Source organism: Panthera pardus, unplaced genomic scaffold, assembly GCF_024362965.1.
Source record: "Panthera pardus isolate Hobbes unplaced genomic scaffold, ASM2436296v1 HiC_scaffold_18, whole genome shotgun sequence".
Taxonomy (NCBI): Eukaryota; Metazoa; Chordata; class Mammalia; order Carnivora; family Felidae; genus Panthera; species Panthera pardus.
In genome coordinates this window covers 34,504,914-34,520,450 of record NW_026526743.1, presented here as the reverse complement: position 1 = coordinate 34,520,450, position 15,537 = coordinate 34,504,914, and the positions used below count along the sequence as shown (strand labels likewise).

The 15,537-nt window shown below is 57.1% G+C and overlaps 1 protein-coding gene across 10 annotated transcripts in view; it reads right to left on the bottom strand.

Annotated features, from left to right (window-relative positions):
* The window catches only part of ADGRG1 (adhesion G protein-coupled receptor G1), a 39,548-nt gene that overhangs the window by 10,343 nt on the left and 13,668 nt on the right, over positions 1-15,537 (bottom strand). For 3 of the 10 annotated variants that reach the window (XM_019455811.2, XM_019455810.2, XM_019455816.2), the window contains exons 2-3: positions 1,287-1,384; positions 90-527 (exon numbers count right to left, since the gene is read on the bottom strand). In XM_019455811.2, coding sequence (XP_019311356.2) covers positions 90-527; positions 1,287-1,350 — 502 coding nt within the window. In that variant the 5' untranslated portion in view covers positions 1,351-1,384. Of the gene's footprint in view, positions 1-89; positions 528-1,286; positions 1,385-9,731; positions 10,027-10,484; positions 10,630-11,063; positions 11,183-15,537 lie in introns of those variants that run through there. The other 7 variants (XM_053906149.1, XM_019455817.2, XM_053906150.1 and 4 more) reach the window with 5 other exon arrangements.

Here is a 15,537-nt window from a genome sequence, read left to right as displayed (position 1 = left end):
CCCGGGAACAAAGCTAAGCTCTGCGGCCCAGGCCACTGCCCAGACTCCAGGCCTTTGCGCAAGTTCCTTCTGCCTGGAGGTCGCCTTACCGTGGAAGGAGAAGGTGAAGCCAGCAGCACTGGGCAGACTGGTATTCTGGGGGCTCCACCAGGAGCTGACAGAGGTGGCGAGCAGTGGGGGACCCTGGGCCAGGCTCTCCTTCTGGTGCCGGAAGCACAGGAGTCTAGAGGCTTGGTCACTCAGCAAGAAGTCGCTCTTGCCATAGCGAAGATGAAATTTCCCAGCATGGCGGTTCCAGTAGAGGCAGAAGTGGTAGAGGCCCCTGGGGTCGGGGAAGAATCGGGAGGTCGGGAGGGCTCCCGCGAAGGGGGCGTAGATCGTGAGGGCTTCCTCAGAGTTCTTGATGGAGATGTGCAGGTCTGATGTCTGCCTGTAATGGAGGCTGCTCTTCTCTGTCTGATTCCTCTGGCCACAGAAACGGAAGTCTTCACGGGGGCTCCTGCCACGGGCACCTGAGGAGGGAAAGACTATAGACGGGACTCTCTGGCAGGGAGCAGCCAGGGGCAGAAGAGGGGGGCAGGCCTTCGGCCCAGAATACAGGAGCCCGGTGCCTGGGACTCACACATGTTCCACGGGCCTATACCTCCAAGGTCTACAAAAATGTGAATGTGCCCTGCTCACAAATGATGAAAAGAACTAAAAAGTAATGATAATTTCAAAGGCAAAAACAATTTTTTAATGTTTATTTATTTATTTTGTGAGAGAGCACAAGCAGGAGGAGGGGCAGAGAGAGATGGAGAGGGAGAAGATCGCATGAGGGTTCTGAGCTGTCAGCACAGAGCCTGACATGAGGCTCAAACTCACAAACTGTGAGATCATGACCTGAGCTGAAGTCAAGAGTCAGACCATAACCAACTGAGCCACCCGGGTGCCCCAAAGGCAAAAAAAAAAAAAAAAAAAAAAAAAAAGGCAATAAAATACTTCCTGAGGCCATGCCTACCATAGACAGTTGTGCAGGCTGTGTACTGCACAAGGATGTTCTGGCTGCAGAAGTGAGTGGGGCCAAAACCCAATCCATGTTCCCCATCTCAAACTGTGCACTGTGGGGCTGCATCTGCCAGAAAGAAGGGGTCCCTTTTTCTGCAAGATACCGTCCACTTGCTAAACTGTGTCTAAAGTCCCATGCCTGCCCAAAGGGGTGCGTGGATATGCTGGCAGCTGTCCTTGACATGGGGGCATTTTAATGTAAATCACAACGGTCCCACAGCGTCTCCAAGATAACCTACCTTGAACCAGGAAGAGCAGACCCAGCAGGAGCAGTGCTGTCTGCAGTAGCACTTGGGTGGCCATCTTGCTCCCCAAAGTCACCCTGAGAAGTCACCGCCTGAAAGAGGCCAGGAGTGTTAGCCGGGGCCAGCCCCGCAAGGTGGTTGGGCCGGCCCTGCAGAGGGGGAAGCCAGTGTAGCTTGGGTGGGTGTGGGATGTGAGGTGGGGAAGCAAGTGTGGATACAGCCCGTGGACCTCGCCAGAGCTGCCAGAAGCTGAGCATCAAGGGGCGGCAGCTGTCCAGAGCCCGGCTGAGTTCAAGTCCTGGCTCCTCCCCTCACTTGCTGCACGACCCTGTGTAAGTCACAGAAAATGGGGCCAATAGGACTTCCCTCCAGACCCAGCAGCGATGGGTAATCTTGGCCAGAATCTGGTGGGAAAGGCTTCCCAGGACCACCTGGAACCACCCCCACCACCCTGCCCCTCCAGGCCTGGGGGAGATGCAGGAGAAAGGGGGCCCTCTGGCTTCTCCTCCAGGAACCTCACCATCATCATCCCCAAGACCCAGTTCAGAGGACACCTCCTTCAGGAAGCCTTCTTCACCTCCCTCTACAGTCAGTCCTGGCCTCCTTTGCTTCCCACTACTGGCCAGGGCCTCCTCTGCCTCCAGGCAGTGCCGGATGGTGTACCCCCTCCTCCGCTAGCGAGGGAGCCCCTGGTCCATCTCTGCCCACAGGGCCGAGTGCACTGAGCTTGTGGGACAAAGGCCAGGCGGTTGGAGGGGTGAGGGAAATGGAGTGAAGCATCAGTGCACCCACAGCGCCCTCTGCAGGGAACAGAGGAAAAGGGTGCTTCCTGTCATGACCACCAGGGGGAGCCAGGTCCCAGCCCTCCCCCGCACCCCCTCCCCAACAGCTGGAAACACCGAAGCGTGTTCAGTCTGACAAGGACACGCTGACAGTACGGCCCAGCTCCCCCCCGCCAGCTCCACCCCAGCGTGGAGTGGGCCCTCGGAATCCCCAGGATCTCTTGGCCGAGAGCCAATCTGCCAGCCTGTGCTCTCCCACCGCACCTCTGTGCCTGTATTAATCCTCGCTTCAACCCGGTGGAGTGGGCCCCGTTCTTGGCCCATTTCACAGACAGGGAATCTGAAGCCCAAGGGGTTAAACGACCTGGCCAAGATTACCCAGAGGCCAGGGCTTTCCTCACCAGGTCGGGACTGTGGGGCCTGGCAGGGAACCCGCACGCCTGGCACTCAGAGAGAGGTGCCAGGTGGCTTGGTGCTCACCACTGCCAGCCGGCCCTGTGACTGAGCTGGGAGCTGACAGGCACAGACAGGCATCTTCATTGCATGGGTACCTGCATATGGCAGTGGCTGCAGATACAATCATCCGTCACAAGCCAGACAAAGGGAAGCCTAGAAAACTGGGTGCACCCAAGGAGTCTAAGTTCAGGAGAAGCCAAGGGGGGCTTCCAGGATGAGGTGGCTTTCAGACAGAATATTTGAGGGTAACATTCGAGGGACAGGTGGCCCCGGCAGGAGCTCATTGTCTCCTTCCTTGAACTAACCTGGCCCCCTGAAACTAGAGCCAGGCTCCTATGTCCCACCACGCATAAGGGAACCCCAATTTTTTAGACCTTGTCAGTTCAGACCGTGTCATCATCTTGCCTCAGTGGCATCACAGGACCTCTCAGAAGAAGCATATGAGGGGCTCCTGGGTGGCTCAGTTGGTTCAGCATCTGACTCTTGACTTGGCTCAGGTCAAGATCTCATAGTTCGAGCCCCGCATAGGACTCTGTGCTGACAGCACGGAGCCTGCTTGGGATTCTCTCTCCCTCTCTCTGCCCTTTCCCGGCTTGTGGCAGGCGTGCGCCCTCTCTCAAAATAAATAAACTTTTTAAAAACAATGTTCTTTTTAACACATATGAAAGTGCTTTAGGGAAAGGCCACTGTTACCCACGTTGTGATTTTTTAGATTTCACCTTGTGTTCTCTCTGAGCATTTTGCCTCCTTTCGAAACTGCCTCCTGTCACCTCAGGCCAGCAGGAGGAAACCCAGCATCCAGAGACAGCAGCATGTCCGGACCCCTTTCTTTTCTGCCAGTCCCTGTTGCTGTCTACCTCTGATCCCTGATCCAAATGTCACCTCCTCCAGGCAGCCCCCCTCACAGTGGCCACGGCTCTACACTTGTGAACTCGTAGCTGACAGATCACTTGCGAATTTGGTCCAAATCTCCATGTTATGGTATTCGGATTCAAGGCCCAGAGAGGGCTAATGGCTTCCTGACATGACCCAGCAAGCAAGGATGGAGCTCGCCAAAATCCATGTCTCTCTTTGGCCGGCTGACTGTTCAGAGTGAGCTCCCACTACTGGTAGACGAGGGCCCAGGACAGCGCAGAATCATCCACATTGCACCAACCCTCCCAGATTGAGCTTCAAGAGCAAAAAGGCCAAGACGAAGAAGAGAACTTCTAGTCACTGGAGGGGCATGAGCGAGGCCGCACCCCCAAGAGTACCATGGAAAAGACTCACACACAGATACAGGCCCAGCTGCACGACCCTGACACTTCCAGGCTCGTCTCCACTCCATCTTAGCCGTTTCAACAGCCAGTCCAAAATGGACAACGTTGTCCCCACGGACATTTTGGGGATTTGAGTGGGAGGGTCTGCCTGGCTTCCTTTAACCCACTCTCAGGCAGTGGAGAGGACTCTGGAGCCAGACTGTCTGCGTTCGACTTCCAGTTTTCCTGCTCACTTGCTGTGTATCCTCGGGCTACTTACTCTCCCTCTCTGGGCCTCCTGCAAATGAACTGATGCTTGTAAAGGACTTAGAACAGGACCCTGCATGTGGTAGGTGCCATGGGTGTCAGATAAATAACTCTGTGTGCTTTCTGACCAGCTAACGCCTGACCCTAAGTCAACCCCCGGCCTTCCTCCCACCCCTCCCTCCCTCCATGCCCCCTGCCTTGTGGCCCTGGCCAGCTCAGCCTCCAGAGCACCTTGACAGGAAATTCTTAGAGCATGAAACTTCCCATCCGGGAGTGCAATGGGGAGACTGAAACCCCACCCTTGTAGCCTGGACCCGAGGCTGTTCACAGAACAGAAGATAGGAGATAGGAGAGTGGGACTGGGGACAATGAGAAGATTCCAGCCCCTACCTGGAAGGGAGAGGGCACTGCCCAGCTTGTTCACTTAGCACCTTCCCATCCCCACTTCGGGCAACAGAGAACCCCGCCCACTGCCCATCTCATCACACCCTCCTCCCTCCCTCCCCCCGCTGCCCATGGGCAGGGGAGCTCCCCACCATCTGCCCCCTGTACACACACCCGCCACCCCACGCAGCCCACATCAGCATCCTCGATGGGGGCCACACTCTCCCAGCACCTCCCGTGGGGCTGCAGAATGCCCTAGTCACCACCCTGGGTGCCCCCCACTTGGCTCAGCCCGGAGGGAGGGATCCTGTGCTTTGGAGGCTGAACCCCAGACTCAGCAACCAGCGGCCCCTACGTGGACCTCTACACAGACCATGTGGACAGAACCTCGTCCCTGGCCTTGGGAGCTGTGGACCGGCAGAGCGGGACAGGGTTTGGCCACCAAGTACTCCTCAAACCAACCATCGGCCCGCAGGCAAGACCCTCGTGAAACCTCACGCAGCACTGGGCCAGGACTGGGGAGCCGAGGGGGGCTATCCCAGCAGCAGCACCACGCCGATCTCTGCGGTGGGGTCACCTGCGCTGTCACGTGAAATCCCCAGAGCCGCTGTGTCAGATTGGTCCTACCGTTTGGCCATTCTACAGACCAGGAAACTGAGGCTAGGGAAGGGCCGTCCGATCCAAGGTCACTCCAGGTGGAGCCAAGATACAGGCCTGGGTCTCGCTCTGGAGGGCTCCTCGCAGAAGTGGTACAGGCAGAGGTCCTAGAGATACGTGCTCCCCTGGCTTTGGGAGATTCCCCCCCCCCCTTCAAAAAAGGAGAGAAAAATGAGGGGGGTGGCCAAGACCACCGGCAGTGCAGACAATTCCAGCCTGGGAGAGGGGGTTTGGGGGCCAAACCTCAGGAGAGACCTCCCCCCCCTCTGGAGCGGCTGCCCTTGACTTCAGGCCTTCCGTAAACACACGCAGAGAACAGAACGGTCCAGCCCAGCTTAACACAATGGGTTAGCATCACAGGGTCCCCAAGGTCCCCAAGGACACTAGTGGAGGGTGGCCACGGCTCGTCTAAGTTGACACTTCCCCCACCCCCACCCCCGGGCCCTGCTGGCCCCAAGAGAAGAGGCCTGGCTCCAGCTCAGGCCCAGCCCTGCCCATCCTCACGATGCGGGAGGGGGCAGCGGGCAGGGGACCCGTGGCTCACTTTCTCCCCCCCGGGGCCTGAGTCACTTCCTCTGCCATCCGTGTAGAGCCACGAGTCACCGCTGGCCCAGTCCAGGCTCCTGGAAAACCCATTTCCTCGGAGGATGGAGGTGGAAGCTGAGTGGACAGGACCTGATCGGGCTTGGGGTTAACCCTTCCTGGGCAGGCACCTCTCCAACATATCCGGCTGGGCTGATGCCCAGACCTGCTCCCCCACTGCTTTTCTCCTTCCCGTCACACACCCTGATGACCGCAAACACCTCGGTGCCACCTCCAGACTGACCCTTTACCAGGAATGCCTGCCCTATCCCTAGGACGACCCAACCCACCTACTGGGACTCAGTTAAGACACACCCTCCCCATGAAGTGTTCCCCAACCGCCCAGTCCCTACCAGAATTAACTATGTGTTCCTGGGGGGAGGGGGAGCCCTCCCCCTTCTATATGGTCCTCCCCATTCTATATGGTCCCCACTGCCACAAGACTTCATTCCAGAGGTGCCCAGACTCGCCCGAGGGCCAGAACCATGCCAGGGAGTTCACTAAAATGCATTTCACACGCCCCACACTCTGAGGATCAGAGGCAGCAGGTCCGGGGTGGGAGTGGGGAGTCTGGCTTTAACAAGCATCCCATGGATTGAGACTCCGAGGGCTTGGAATCATGGGTGACAAGCCTGGGCTAACGGTAACCGTGTTTTACAGAGAAAGTCAGAGACAACAGGGGCCCGGCCCCAGATCACTCAGCCGCTGAATGGCAATGGCTGGGCTGGGGGCAAGGACATGTCGTGTTCCTCTGCGGTTCACCTGGCGTTTAGCAGGGTGCCAGGAACCTGGAAGGGGCCTCCCAAAGGACAGAAGGGAGCAGGAGGGCATGGGTGGAAGGGGAGCGCTGGAGTGGGTTTTCGGGCGTGAGCCCCATCTGTCCCTCCTTGGGGGTGGGACAGAAGGGAGAGGACCCAGCTCGGCTTTCCAGTTCCAGCCTGGATCCTTAGATGCTCTCCAGTAGGTGGGGGTCAGCATGGTGCTTCGGGCTACCTCCCTGAGCCCCGTGCAGGGGGCTTAGGAAAGAAGGATTTGACCCAGGACAGGGAAAAGGAGAGGGTGGGTGAGCATGAAACCTTGCGAGTGTAAGCATGCATGCGAATGCGAATGCGTGTGCACACACGCGAGTGCAAGTATGCAGAGCAGCAAGGAGAAAGTCGAAGACGGCTGAGAGTGGGGGCAGGTCAGCTCTGTGGGGGAGGAACAGAGGGCTGCTCAGACCTCAAAGGGCAGCCGGGAAGGCAGTTAGAACAGAACAGAGAGCAGATGCCTGCAGGTGTTTCCTCTGTGGGGGGTGGGCTGGGGGGGGCGGCTGAAGACCCTCCACTGGTGCTTTCCAAATTACTTGATCAAAGTAAATCTTACTGGGGCACCAGGGTGGCTCAGTTAAGCATCCAACTTCGGCTCAGGTCATCATGACCTCGTGGTTGGAGGGTTCGAGCCCCATGCTGGGCTCTGTGCTGAAAGCTCGAAGCCTGGAGCCCACTTCGGATTCTGTGTCTCCCTCTCTCTCTGCCGCTCCCCCCACCTCTCATAAATAAACATTTAAAAAAATCCTTAAAAAGTAAATCTCACTTAGAAACACCATGTATCCAACAAATCAAAGGGCGAGTCCCCGGAGTCCTGAGTGGGACCCAGGGCCACAGCCCCCTCCTCGCCCAGCCCTCCAGCCTCTGCCGGGGCTCACTGTCTCCTCCCTCTGCTCCCGTTCCCCAACTGGGAACTGGGAACCGGCGGCTGTGCTCAAGCTAGGGGACCACCTAGGCCGGAGGATCACCCTGGAAGGGTGTTCTGGGATGGCTGGGGGAAACAGTGACTTCAGGTGTCAGGAACTCTTCTACAATAAAGGAGAGTAAAAATGAAGCTAGCTGCTGGCTGCCAGAGGCTGGCGGATGCCAAGGCTGTGCCCACTCACTGCCCCACTCACCGCCTGGGGTGAATCTGGCATTCTCGCACCCGACCTGCCGGAGGGCCGACCCTGCCCGCACAGCCCCACAGCCCCACCTCCCCGCGGCTTCTCCGAGGAAGGGGAGAAGCAGAGAGTTCCCTGCGAGGGGGGAAGGAAAGGGTCTGTCCACGCAGAAGGACACTGAGTCCTCCCCAAGAGCCAGTTACCAAAGCCACACACCCTGCAGCCTGTGAGCAGAACACTCACTTAAGAGGCCTCAGGGGGTCCAACAGAGAGTTGCCACTCGACCAGAGGCGAGCCCAGGCTTGGGGGTTCCCTCCTCCGAGCCTTTCCACACACGAGTCCTCCTCCCTGATGCCAGCCTTGAGATGTATCTCATGCCCTGGGCCTCGGGCTTCTACTCCCTTTCCCCACTGCCCCCGCACTCTGGCCCCACGCCACATGGCGGGTGGGGTTGAACAGGGTCTGTCTGGCACAGGGGGAGGAACCCCGGAATCCAAGGACAGGGAGGACGGCAGCTCCATTTGGCAAGTGCTCAATTTGTGCTGGCATCGTGCAAAGCATTGCGCAAATTATCACTCAGCCCCCAACATAAGTCTGTGAGGCAAGTGCTATCATTACCCCCACTTTTTTTTAATGTTTCTTTAATTTTGAGAGAGAGAGAGCGCACGAGAGTGGGGAGGGGCAGAGAGTGGGGGACAGAGGATGCCAAGCAGACCCTGTACTGACGGCAGCGAGCCCAGTGTGGGGCTCAAACCCACAAACCGCAAGATCATGACCTGAGCCAAAGTCAGATGCTTAACCGACTGAGCCCCCCAGTCTCCCCATTACCCCCACTTTAAAGATCATGAAAGTGACGTTCAAAGAGGTTAGGTGATGCCTAAGATCACGTAGCAAGTAAGCAGCCAAGCCAGGTCTCAAACCCAAGGCCTCCCAACCTCAAAGCCATGCTTTTTGTCATTGTGGTCTCCAGAGTCCTATCCCTTCGAGGAGACTGTCTCCCCATCTTTATCAAGCAGTAACTTGCCAGAGTACTTTCTAAGAAGTGCTAGTTCCCAGTTAGAGAAATGCTGCAGGCCCTGTTTGGTCTTATGTATTAGCACATCAAAGGCTCTGATAAGTCCTGCAAAAAGAAAATCCACAGAGCTTGGTTGGACTTAGTTTCCCAGCCCACCGTGATGGTGTATCCTTTTTAGCATGAGCACCTGTTGTCAACATGAGAAACATGTTGCTCTCAAAAATCTTGACTCCACACACATAAGAAACCTGTCAGCAACCTCCCTTCCAGCCTCCAGCCCTTCCCCTCCCCTCTTACGCCATTAGCTAGCTTGAGATGGGCTGTGGGAGCCATTCAGGCTGTGATGTTCCCCAGGGCAACTCATCACCATCCTTGACTCTTCCAGGCAAGAGGTCCCCAGGGAGCTGGAGGTGTGTGAGGCCCCATCCCACCTCCCTTAGGCTGGCAGCAGCAGCTCTTGAGGAAAGGGGACACTGCCAGCTCTGTCCCCAGGTTAGCCATTCCATTAAAGTCAGCCACAGCCAGCTGGGCTCTCAGCCTCGCTTCAAGCAGCTGTGACACTTAAAAGGCTGGAATTGAGAGGGAAGGAGGGAGAGAAGGGCAGAGAGGGAGAAAGAAAGAGACAAATGAACATGCCAGAGCTTTTAGAAGCCGAGAATTAAAGCCTCTTATAATTTGAGAATGGATTATAGGGACCTGCCACCTAAAGAAGAGAAGAGATCAGAAGAGTCCCAGATCTGACCCAGGCTGGGTTTGGGCTCAGGCGCCAGGATTTCCCAAAGGCAGTCCAGGGACCCTGGTGCCAGCTCCGTGCTGCCGGCACGTTGTGCGGCCCCCTGTCAAGTCTCCCCGCGGCCCTGTCCCCAGGGAGCAGTTGAGGCTGGACTCTAGGACCCCAGGGCACACACTGTCGGCACCTGCCCAGGGAATGCAGACTCCCGGAGCAGAGTTGGCGGGAGTTAGATGTGCAAGGTCCAGACCTGGCCCCGGGAACTTTCAGCCAGCCTGTCCCCTCTGTGAGCCTCAGTTTCCTCCAGTGTTAAGTGGCTGACTGTGAGCCCTGGCCCTGCCGCTACCCCCCTCCCCCCCAAAGTCTTCTCTATAGCCCAGGCCCTCAGGATGCTTACAGGGAAGGGAAGGGCTTACCTCCCAGGTGACAGAAAGGAACAAAGAAGATGCTGGGCCCCTCTCCTCCTGGCCAGACTCTCTTCCCTCTCAAACCACAGGCAGACCTCAGTTGTCTGGCTGAAATGTTCCTTCCCCATCTGTGTTCCCACACTGCTCAAGGCCAGGCCTGCGAGGTCAGCACAGCTACCTCCCTGCTCTGGGGGCTACAGGTCAGCTAGGCTGGGCCTGGCAGAAAGCCCATCTTCGGGGTATAGGACCCTTGCATTTCGAAGGCCAGCCACCAACCCTCCCTTTCTTCCCTCTTCCTCCGGTCCCGCTCCTGGCTGAGAGGACAGCGGGACACACAGCCTCCTCCCCTAACAAGGCTGGGGGCCTGGTCAAGGCTGAGGGACCAGCCCCCTCTGGGGAAGGGCAGCGGACGCACCGACCAGGATCGCATCCAGCTCGCTGCTCCCACGGCAGGCACCACCCAGGACCGCGGGGTCCTCCACCCCCATTCGCACACCTCAAGGGCGGTGTGCCCGCCACCTCCCGTATCAAAGGCAACATGAATTAGGTTCTTTGGAAACGCAAGATTTGATTCTAAGCTCTTTACCCAAAGTAACCCTCATCCTCTCCCAAACCTTAAGAGACAAGTACCATTACGCTCATTTGACAAATAAGGAAACTGAGACCTATAGCCAGCGAGTGGTGGAGACGAGATGCTGCTCCCAGGACCTGGCTCCAGAAGGGATGCTCTTGTTCCTGCAGCCCATTTCCCCTTGACCTTACCTGACTGCTAGAAAAGTGTTCTCTTTAAAACTCACAGAAGAGATGCTCCAAAATGTGTTTCCTTGGGGTTAGCTGAACACCCTTCCCCTGAGGGTCCAGGGGACCCCCATGCCCATCATGGAGCATGGCTCCTGCCAGCCCAGCCAGGGACACAGCCTCCCAACACCTCTCAGAGGCTTATCTTTAATCATTGGGGGTGGAGCCCAGAGAGTGACCGAGGGGAGGGTTGTGGGGCCCTTACTCTCAACCATTCCTCCCTGTTCCTGAGCCGCTCTCGAATCAAATTGACGGATCCCTCTTAGCTTAGCATCTGTGACTCTCCCAGCGTCCCTGGTGCCACCTAGCTCCACCCCCACCCCACCCATCAGCTATAGGTGTTGGGGAGAAAGGGGAGATGGGGAAGAGGGATGGAGGGAGAGAAGAAAGAGAGGGGGAAGGGAAGGAGGAGGAGAGGAGCAGGGGAGGGGGAGGTAAAGGAGGGGAGGGAGAAGAAGGAAAAGGGAAGGGGGGGGAGGAGAAGGAAGCAGGACCAGGAGTGAGAGGGATGGAGGGAAGACAGGAGGAGGGGAAGAATCGTACCTGGAACTCCGCCTTTGTGGCACCGAGTGGACTGCAAGTACATAAAGAGCGCGAACGCGAGAGCAAAGGGTTGGCCTCCCTTGCAGACTGCTGCCTGCTGGGGAGGTGGCTCAGTCTCCGTGAGGAGGATTTCCAAGCAGAGCCACCCCAGCCCCTGCCCCCTCCCTGGAGCTTCAAACAAAGCGGGCAGCCAGGGAAGACGGGCTGCAAGCCCCAGCCACCGGGCCCGGGAGAAGGGGCGCAGGTGACAGCAGCCCCTGGCAACCGTTTCCCTGGCAACTGTTGGCAGCTGCGGGAAGGCAACTACGTCACTCCCCGGCTCCGACCCAGCACAGCACAAGCCCCCTAACTTGTCTGGTACCCAAGTCTCCAGACTCGGATGCTGCCCTGGGTCCAGCAGGGAGAGCTGGCAGGAGGAGGTTATAGAGAGCACTGGAGGCCACCTGCCTAAGTTTGTCAGCACTGACTTTAAACCAAATCCTTTTAGGAGCCGGTGGGGGCTACTCTTGTCACCCAAGATGCTTACTGTCAGCTGCATTTGCCCCTGGGGGTTACCAGTCTGTAGCCTTGACCTCATCCCAAGCTGGACACCCCTCTAGCCTCCCCCACCAACCATTGGCTGTCAGAAGTACGGAATGTGTACCTACTTCCCTAGAAGAGTCTTAGGGGGGCACCTGCTCCAGGAAGCCTTCCTAAGTTGCCAGACCCCACCAGGAATCTTCCTTCTGAGTTATCCTTAGGGCTGGGGAGCTTCCCCCTGGCTTTCTTTCAGAGAGTTTTCTGAGGGCCAGGTGTGGGTCAGACTCTCCTTTCTGTGATCCAGAGTAAGTACCAGTGCGGGGAGGGAAGAGAACAGAGGCAAAGCTTCCGAAACCCCTTCTATGTGCCAGATACTACGCCAGGCATTTTGGAGATCGATTTCTACCACTCTCCGAGGTCAGCCCTGTTGAAGCTCTCTTACAGATGGGGAAGCAGAGGCTCAGGGAAGTGAGGTGGCCAGGTCAAAGCCGCCCAGCTGGCAAAGGAGGGGTGTGGGCCTCAAACCAAGATCTCCTCTGAGACATGGAGACATCAAGACCAAATGTCCCTCTGATGCTTGACTAATCCTGCCCCCCATCCAGTGGACATCTGAACTTAATTTGATCACCTCCAGTGATAGGGAGCTCACCTCCTCCCAAGAGGGCACATCACTGTGACCTCTAAAAAGTCCTCCATAGCCAGTGAGTCAAAGAGGAAAGGACATCAAAGGCACGAGTGGCCTCCACGTGCCAGACAGGCCAGGGAAGGGAACCAGGGACAGACGTCTCGGCTGGAGTTTTGGCTCCAGAGCAGCGGCAGATCAGAGACAGGGTGGTGCTGTTCAGGGGGCTGAGGGGCTAGGGTCGCAGCCAAGCAGCTATAAACACTTTCCCAGAACAAGTGGGGAACCCCCTTGGCAATCACATGCAAAGGGGACGGAGGGGCTTTGCGGTGGTTTCTGGCAGAGGCCATGGGAAAGGCAGCAGGGCTTGGGGCCAGGGGGATGGTGTGCCCATGCACCCTCACACCTCCTCCCCCACCCATGGACCAGAGCCAGGAGGCAGCTATTGTCTTGCCGCTGGCCCAGAGCTGTGTCCCATTCAGGCACTATTTTTGGCCCCGGGAGGAAGAGGAAAAGAAAGCAAAGAAAGGAGCTGCTGTTCTCAGTGGAACCTTCGCCCGGAAAGGATTCTAGAGCCTGCTGGGCCAGAGAAGGGAGTCACTGTTGGATCAGAAGATTCTGTGCTTAAAAAGAGTTGGCAGGGGGCTGCAGTTCAGGGGAGCCAGGGGAGGACGCAGATGGGGCCCCCCTGGCCTTTTACACACACTTGGTGCTCACTAACTGCAGCGACAAGCAGGGAAACAGAGGCGAAACATCCCAGGTCCCACCGAAAGTCTCCAAGCACTTGCGATGACAAAAATACCTACAATAGCTCATAGGTCATTGCCGCCCTGAGCCAAGTCTCTGCCAAAGACATTGACAATGGTCTTGACACTGACGACCAGAATGGAGGTGTGTGGGACAAAAAATGAGGCTCCTTTTCCAAATCAGACAGCTGAGGCTCAGGGAGCAGCATAAATAAGCTAGTGACCCCACACCACTCTCTCTCCACCTTAATGCCACCCACTCCCTGCTGAGTTCACCAACTCGGCAACACACTAGCCTTCTTTCTATCCTCAGACACACCTCAGGGCCTTTGCATGTGCTTTCCCCGAAGCATAGCACATTCTTTCCTGGACCCATTCTCTGATTGGTTTCTTCTCTTCTCAGTCCTTACTTCAAATATCTCCTCCCCCAAGAAGCCATCCATGATTACCCAACCAAAATTATCCTCCCTGTCATCACTCTCTTCCGTATCGCCTTATCTTCTTCACTTTACAGCACTCAACACTGTCAGATGATCCTCCAATTAGCTTACTTGGTCTCCATTTCTCAACATTTACCCTGTCTTGTCTGTCTGGCTCACCACCTGTAGCTCCCGCCCTAGCAGGAGTCTGGCCCCCAGTAGACGCTCAATGACTACTCGTTAAATACACGAATGAATGACCAGAGCTGGGATTCTAACCAGGTCAGGCAGGCTCCGAGCCTCTTGCCAACAGGAGCCAATTCCTGATGCTACAGATTTGAGCCAAAAGTGTCACTTGCGGCAGGGGGTTCCAGCACTGAGCCATCCCGACTCCCCAGCGTCTGACTGGTCAGGGGCATACGTACCTCTGCCAAGTGCTTGGCCAGAGAGGGACTCCCAAGACTGCACAGCTTGAGAATAGGGATGGGACCTGAAACTCCAGCCCAGCATTTCCTTCAATACACGGCTGCCTGGTAAAGGCTCTGAAAAGTCCTACAATGCAGAAGCTTGCAAGATCAAGCCTCTTCTAAATCATTGGGACCAAAACAGATTTTCAAAGTTGCTAGATTAGATGATGTCTGAGATGCCACCTAAATTTGTGATCACCGAACCTTGGGCTTTCTCTTGGCACAAAGGCAAAGTTATTAACATCAGGCCCCTTGACCACTCATTCCTCTGGCCCAGGGCTAAGAGGGGGCCCAGGGAGGACTTTGCCAGTGAAGGTGGGTCCCATTCCCACTTCTGCAAATGCTTAACTTCCATCTGGACTCCTGTGGGCTCCCCAAGGTGGAGCAGGGATGGGAAACAGCACATGTCTGTGGCCACGGAGGACCCTGGGGTCTAGGAACCTGGGGGTGGGCATATCCCAAGGGCCAGCACGCACAGACTCACAAGGCTGCTGGGGCAGGGAAGGGAACCACGTGGGTGCACAAACCATATGAACTGCACCTGACTTCCATAATGCACATGCCCACTCTAGGAGGGGACACTATTATGCCCATTTTGCAGCTAAGGAAACTGAGGCTCGGAGAGAAGAAGTCGCTTGCCCGGGGTTACACAGCTGGCAAGACTGGACTCCAATCCAGCTCTATACACTCCCTTAGCTGCACTGTCCCAGTTGCTCCATGTGGCCCCCCAGGCCCCAGTCCTGGCATCTCCAGGACATGGAGAGGAAGCGTCAGCCACTCTAGGGAGGTGGATATGCAGGTCTACAAGGCTGTGCTACATCCAAAACTTCACAGCCTGGGAACAGGGGCCAGGCCCCCTCCTGCCCACACCCATGGGGTCTGCAAACACGCCTACCCTCCCTGGACGGCAGTTACTGTGGCTTCCAGCTCTGTGAAAGAGGGAACCCAAGTTGGGGAGCCGAGGCAGGACTCCCAGGCGTGCTGACACTTGCTGCAGAGTCTCCGTGGGAAAGCACCGGCCGTCCTCCCAGCCGCAGCTAGTGATGGGTACCGCACCCCGGCCCGGAGCCCCCTTTGCCAGGCCAGGCACCAGGACCCGGGCGTCCTTGGCTCCCAGCCCAGGAGCTGGAGAGCAGACCCTGTCCATCTGGTCTGGGGTGTGTGCATAGGCGGCAGGGCCCAGGAGGCTGTGGCAGGCTCAGCCACAGACATACGATAAATACAGCTTTGAGGAAAGCACGTGAGGACTCCTTCTGGCCCTGCCTGCTGCCCTCAGCTCTCTCGCGAGGCTCTGTCACATGCAAGTGTGTGGGAGGGGCTAGAACCGCAGAGTTGGGAACACCCGTACCCAGGCACAGGTCCATGGGATAGGGAGAGCAAGGGACAGCATCAGCTCCCTGATGATTGGGGGGGGGGGGTTCCCCCTTTCTGACCCCTCCATCACAGCCTCCTGTCTCAGTTGGTCCCTGAGCCCCGATGCCCTCACACCCGGTGCACCTTCACCTGACGCGCTGGATGATTAGGCGGACAATGGGAGCGTCCCAAAGATGCCACTGGATGGGTGTTAATGGTGGAAGTCTGGGCACAGTGACAGGCAAGGCTGTGGAGGCACCACCCACCCACAAACACCATCTGATGCCATTAGGATGACCAGTGGGCTGGCTGCTCAGGGACTTAATGCCTGGGGAGAATGTGGGAATT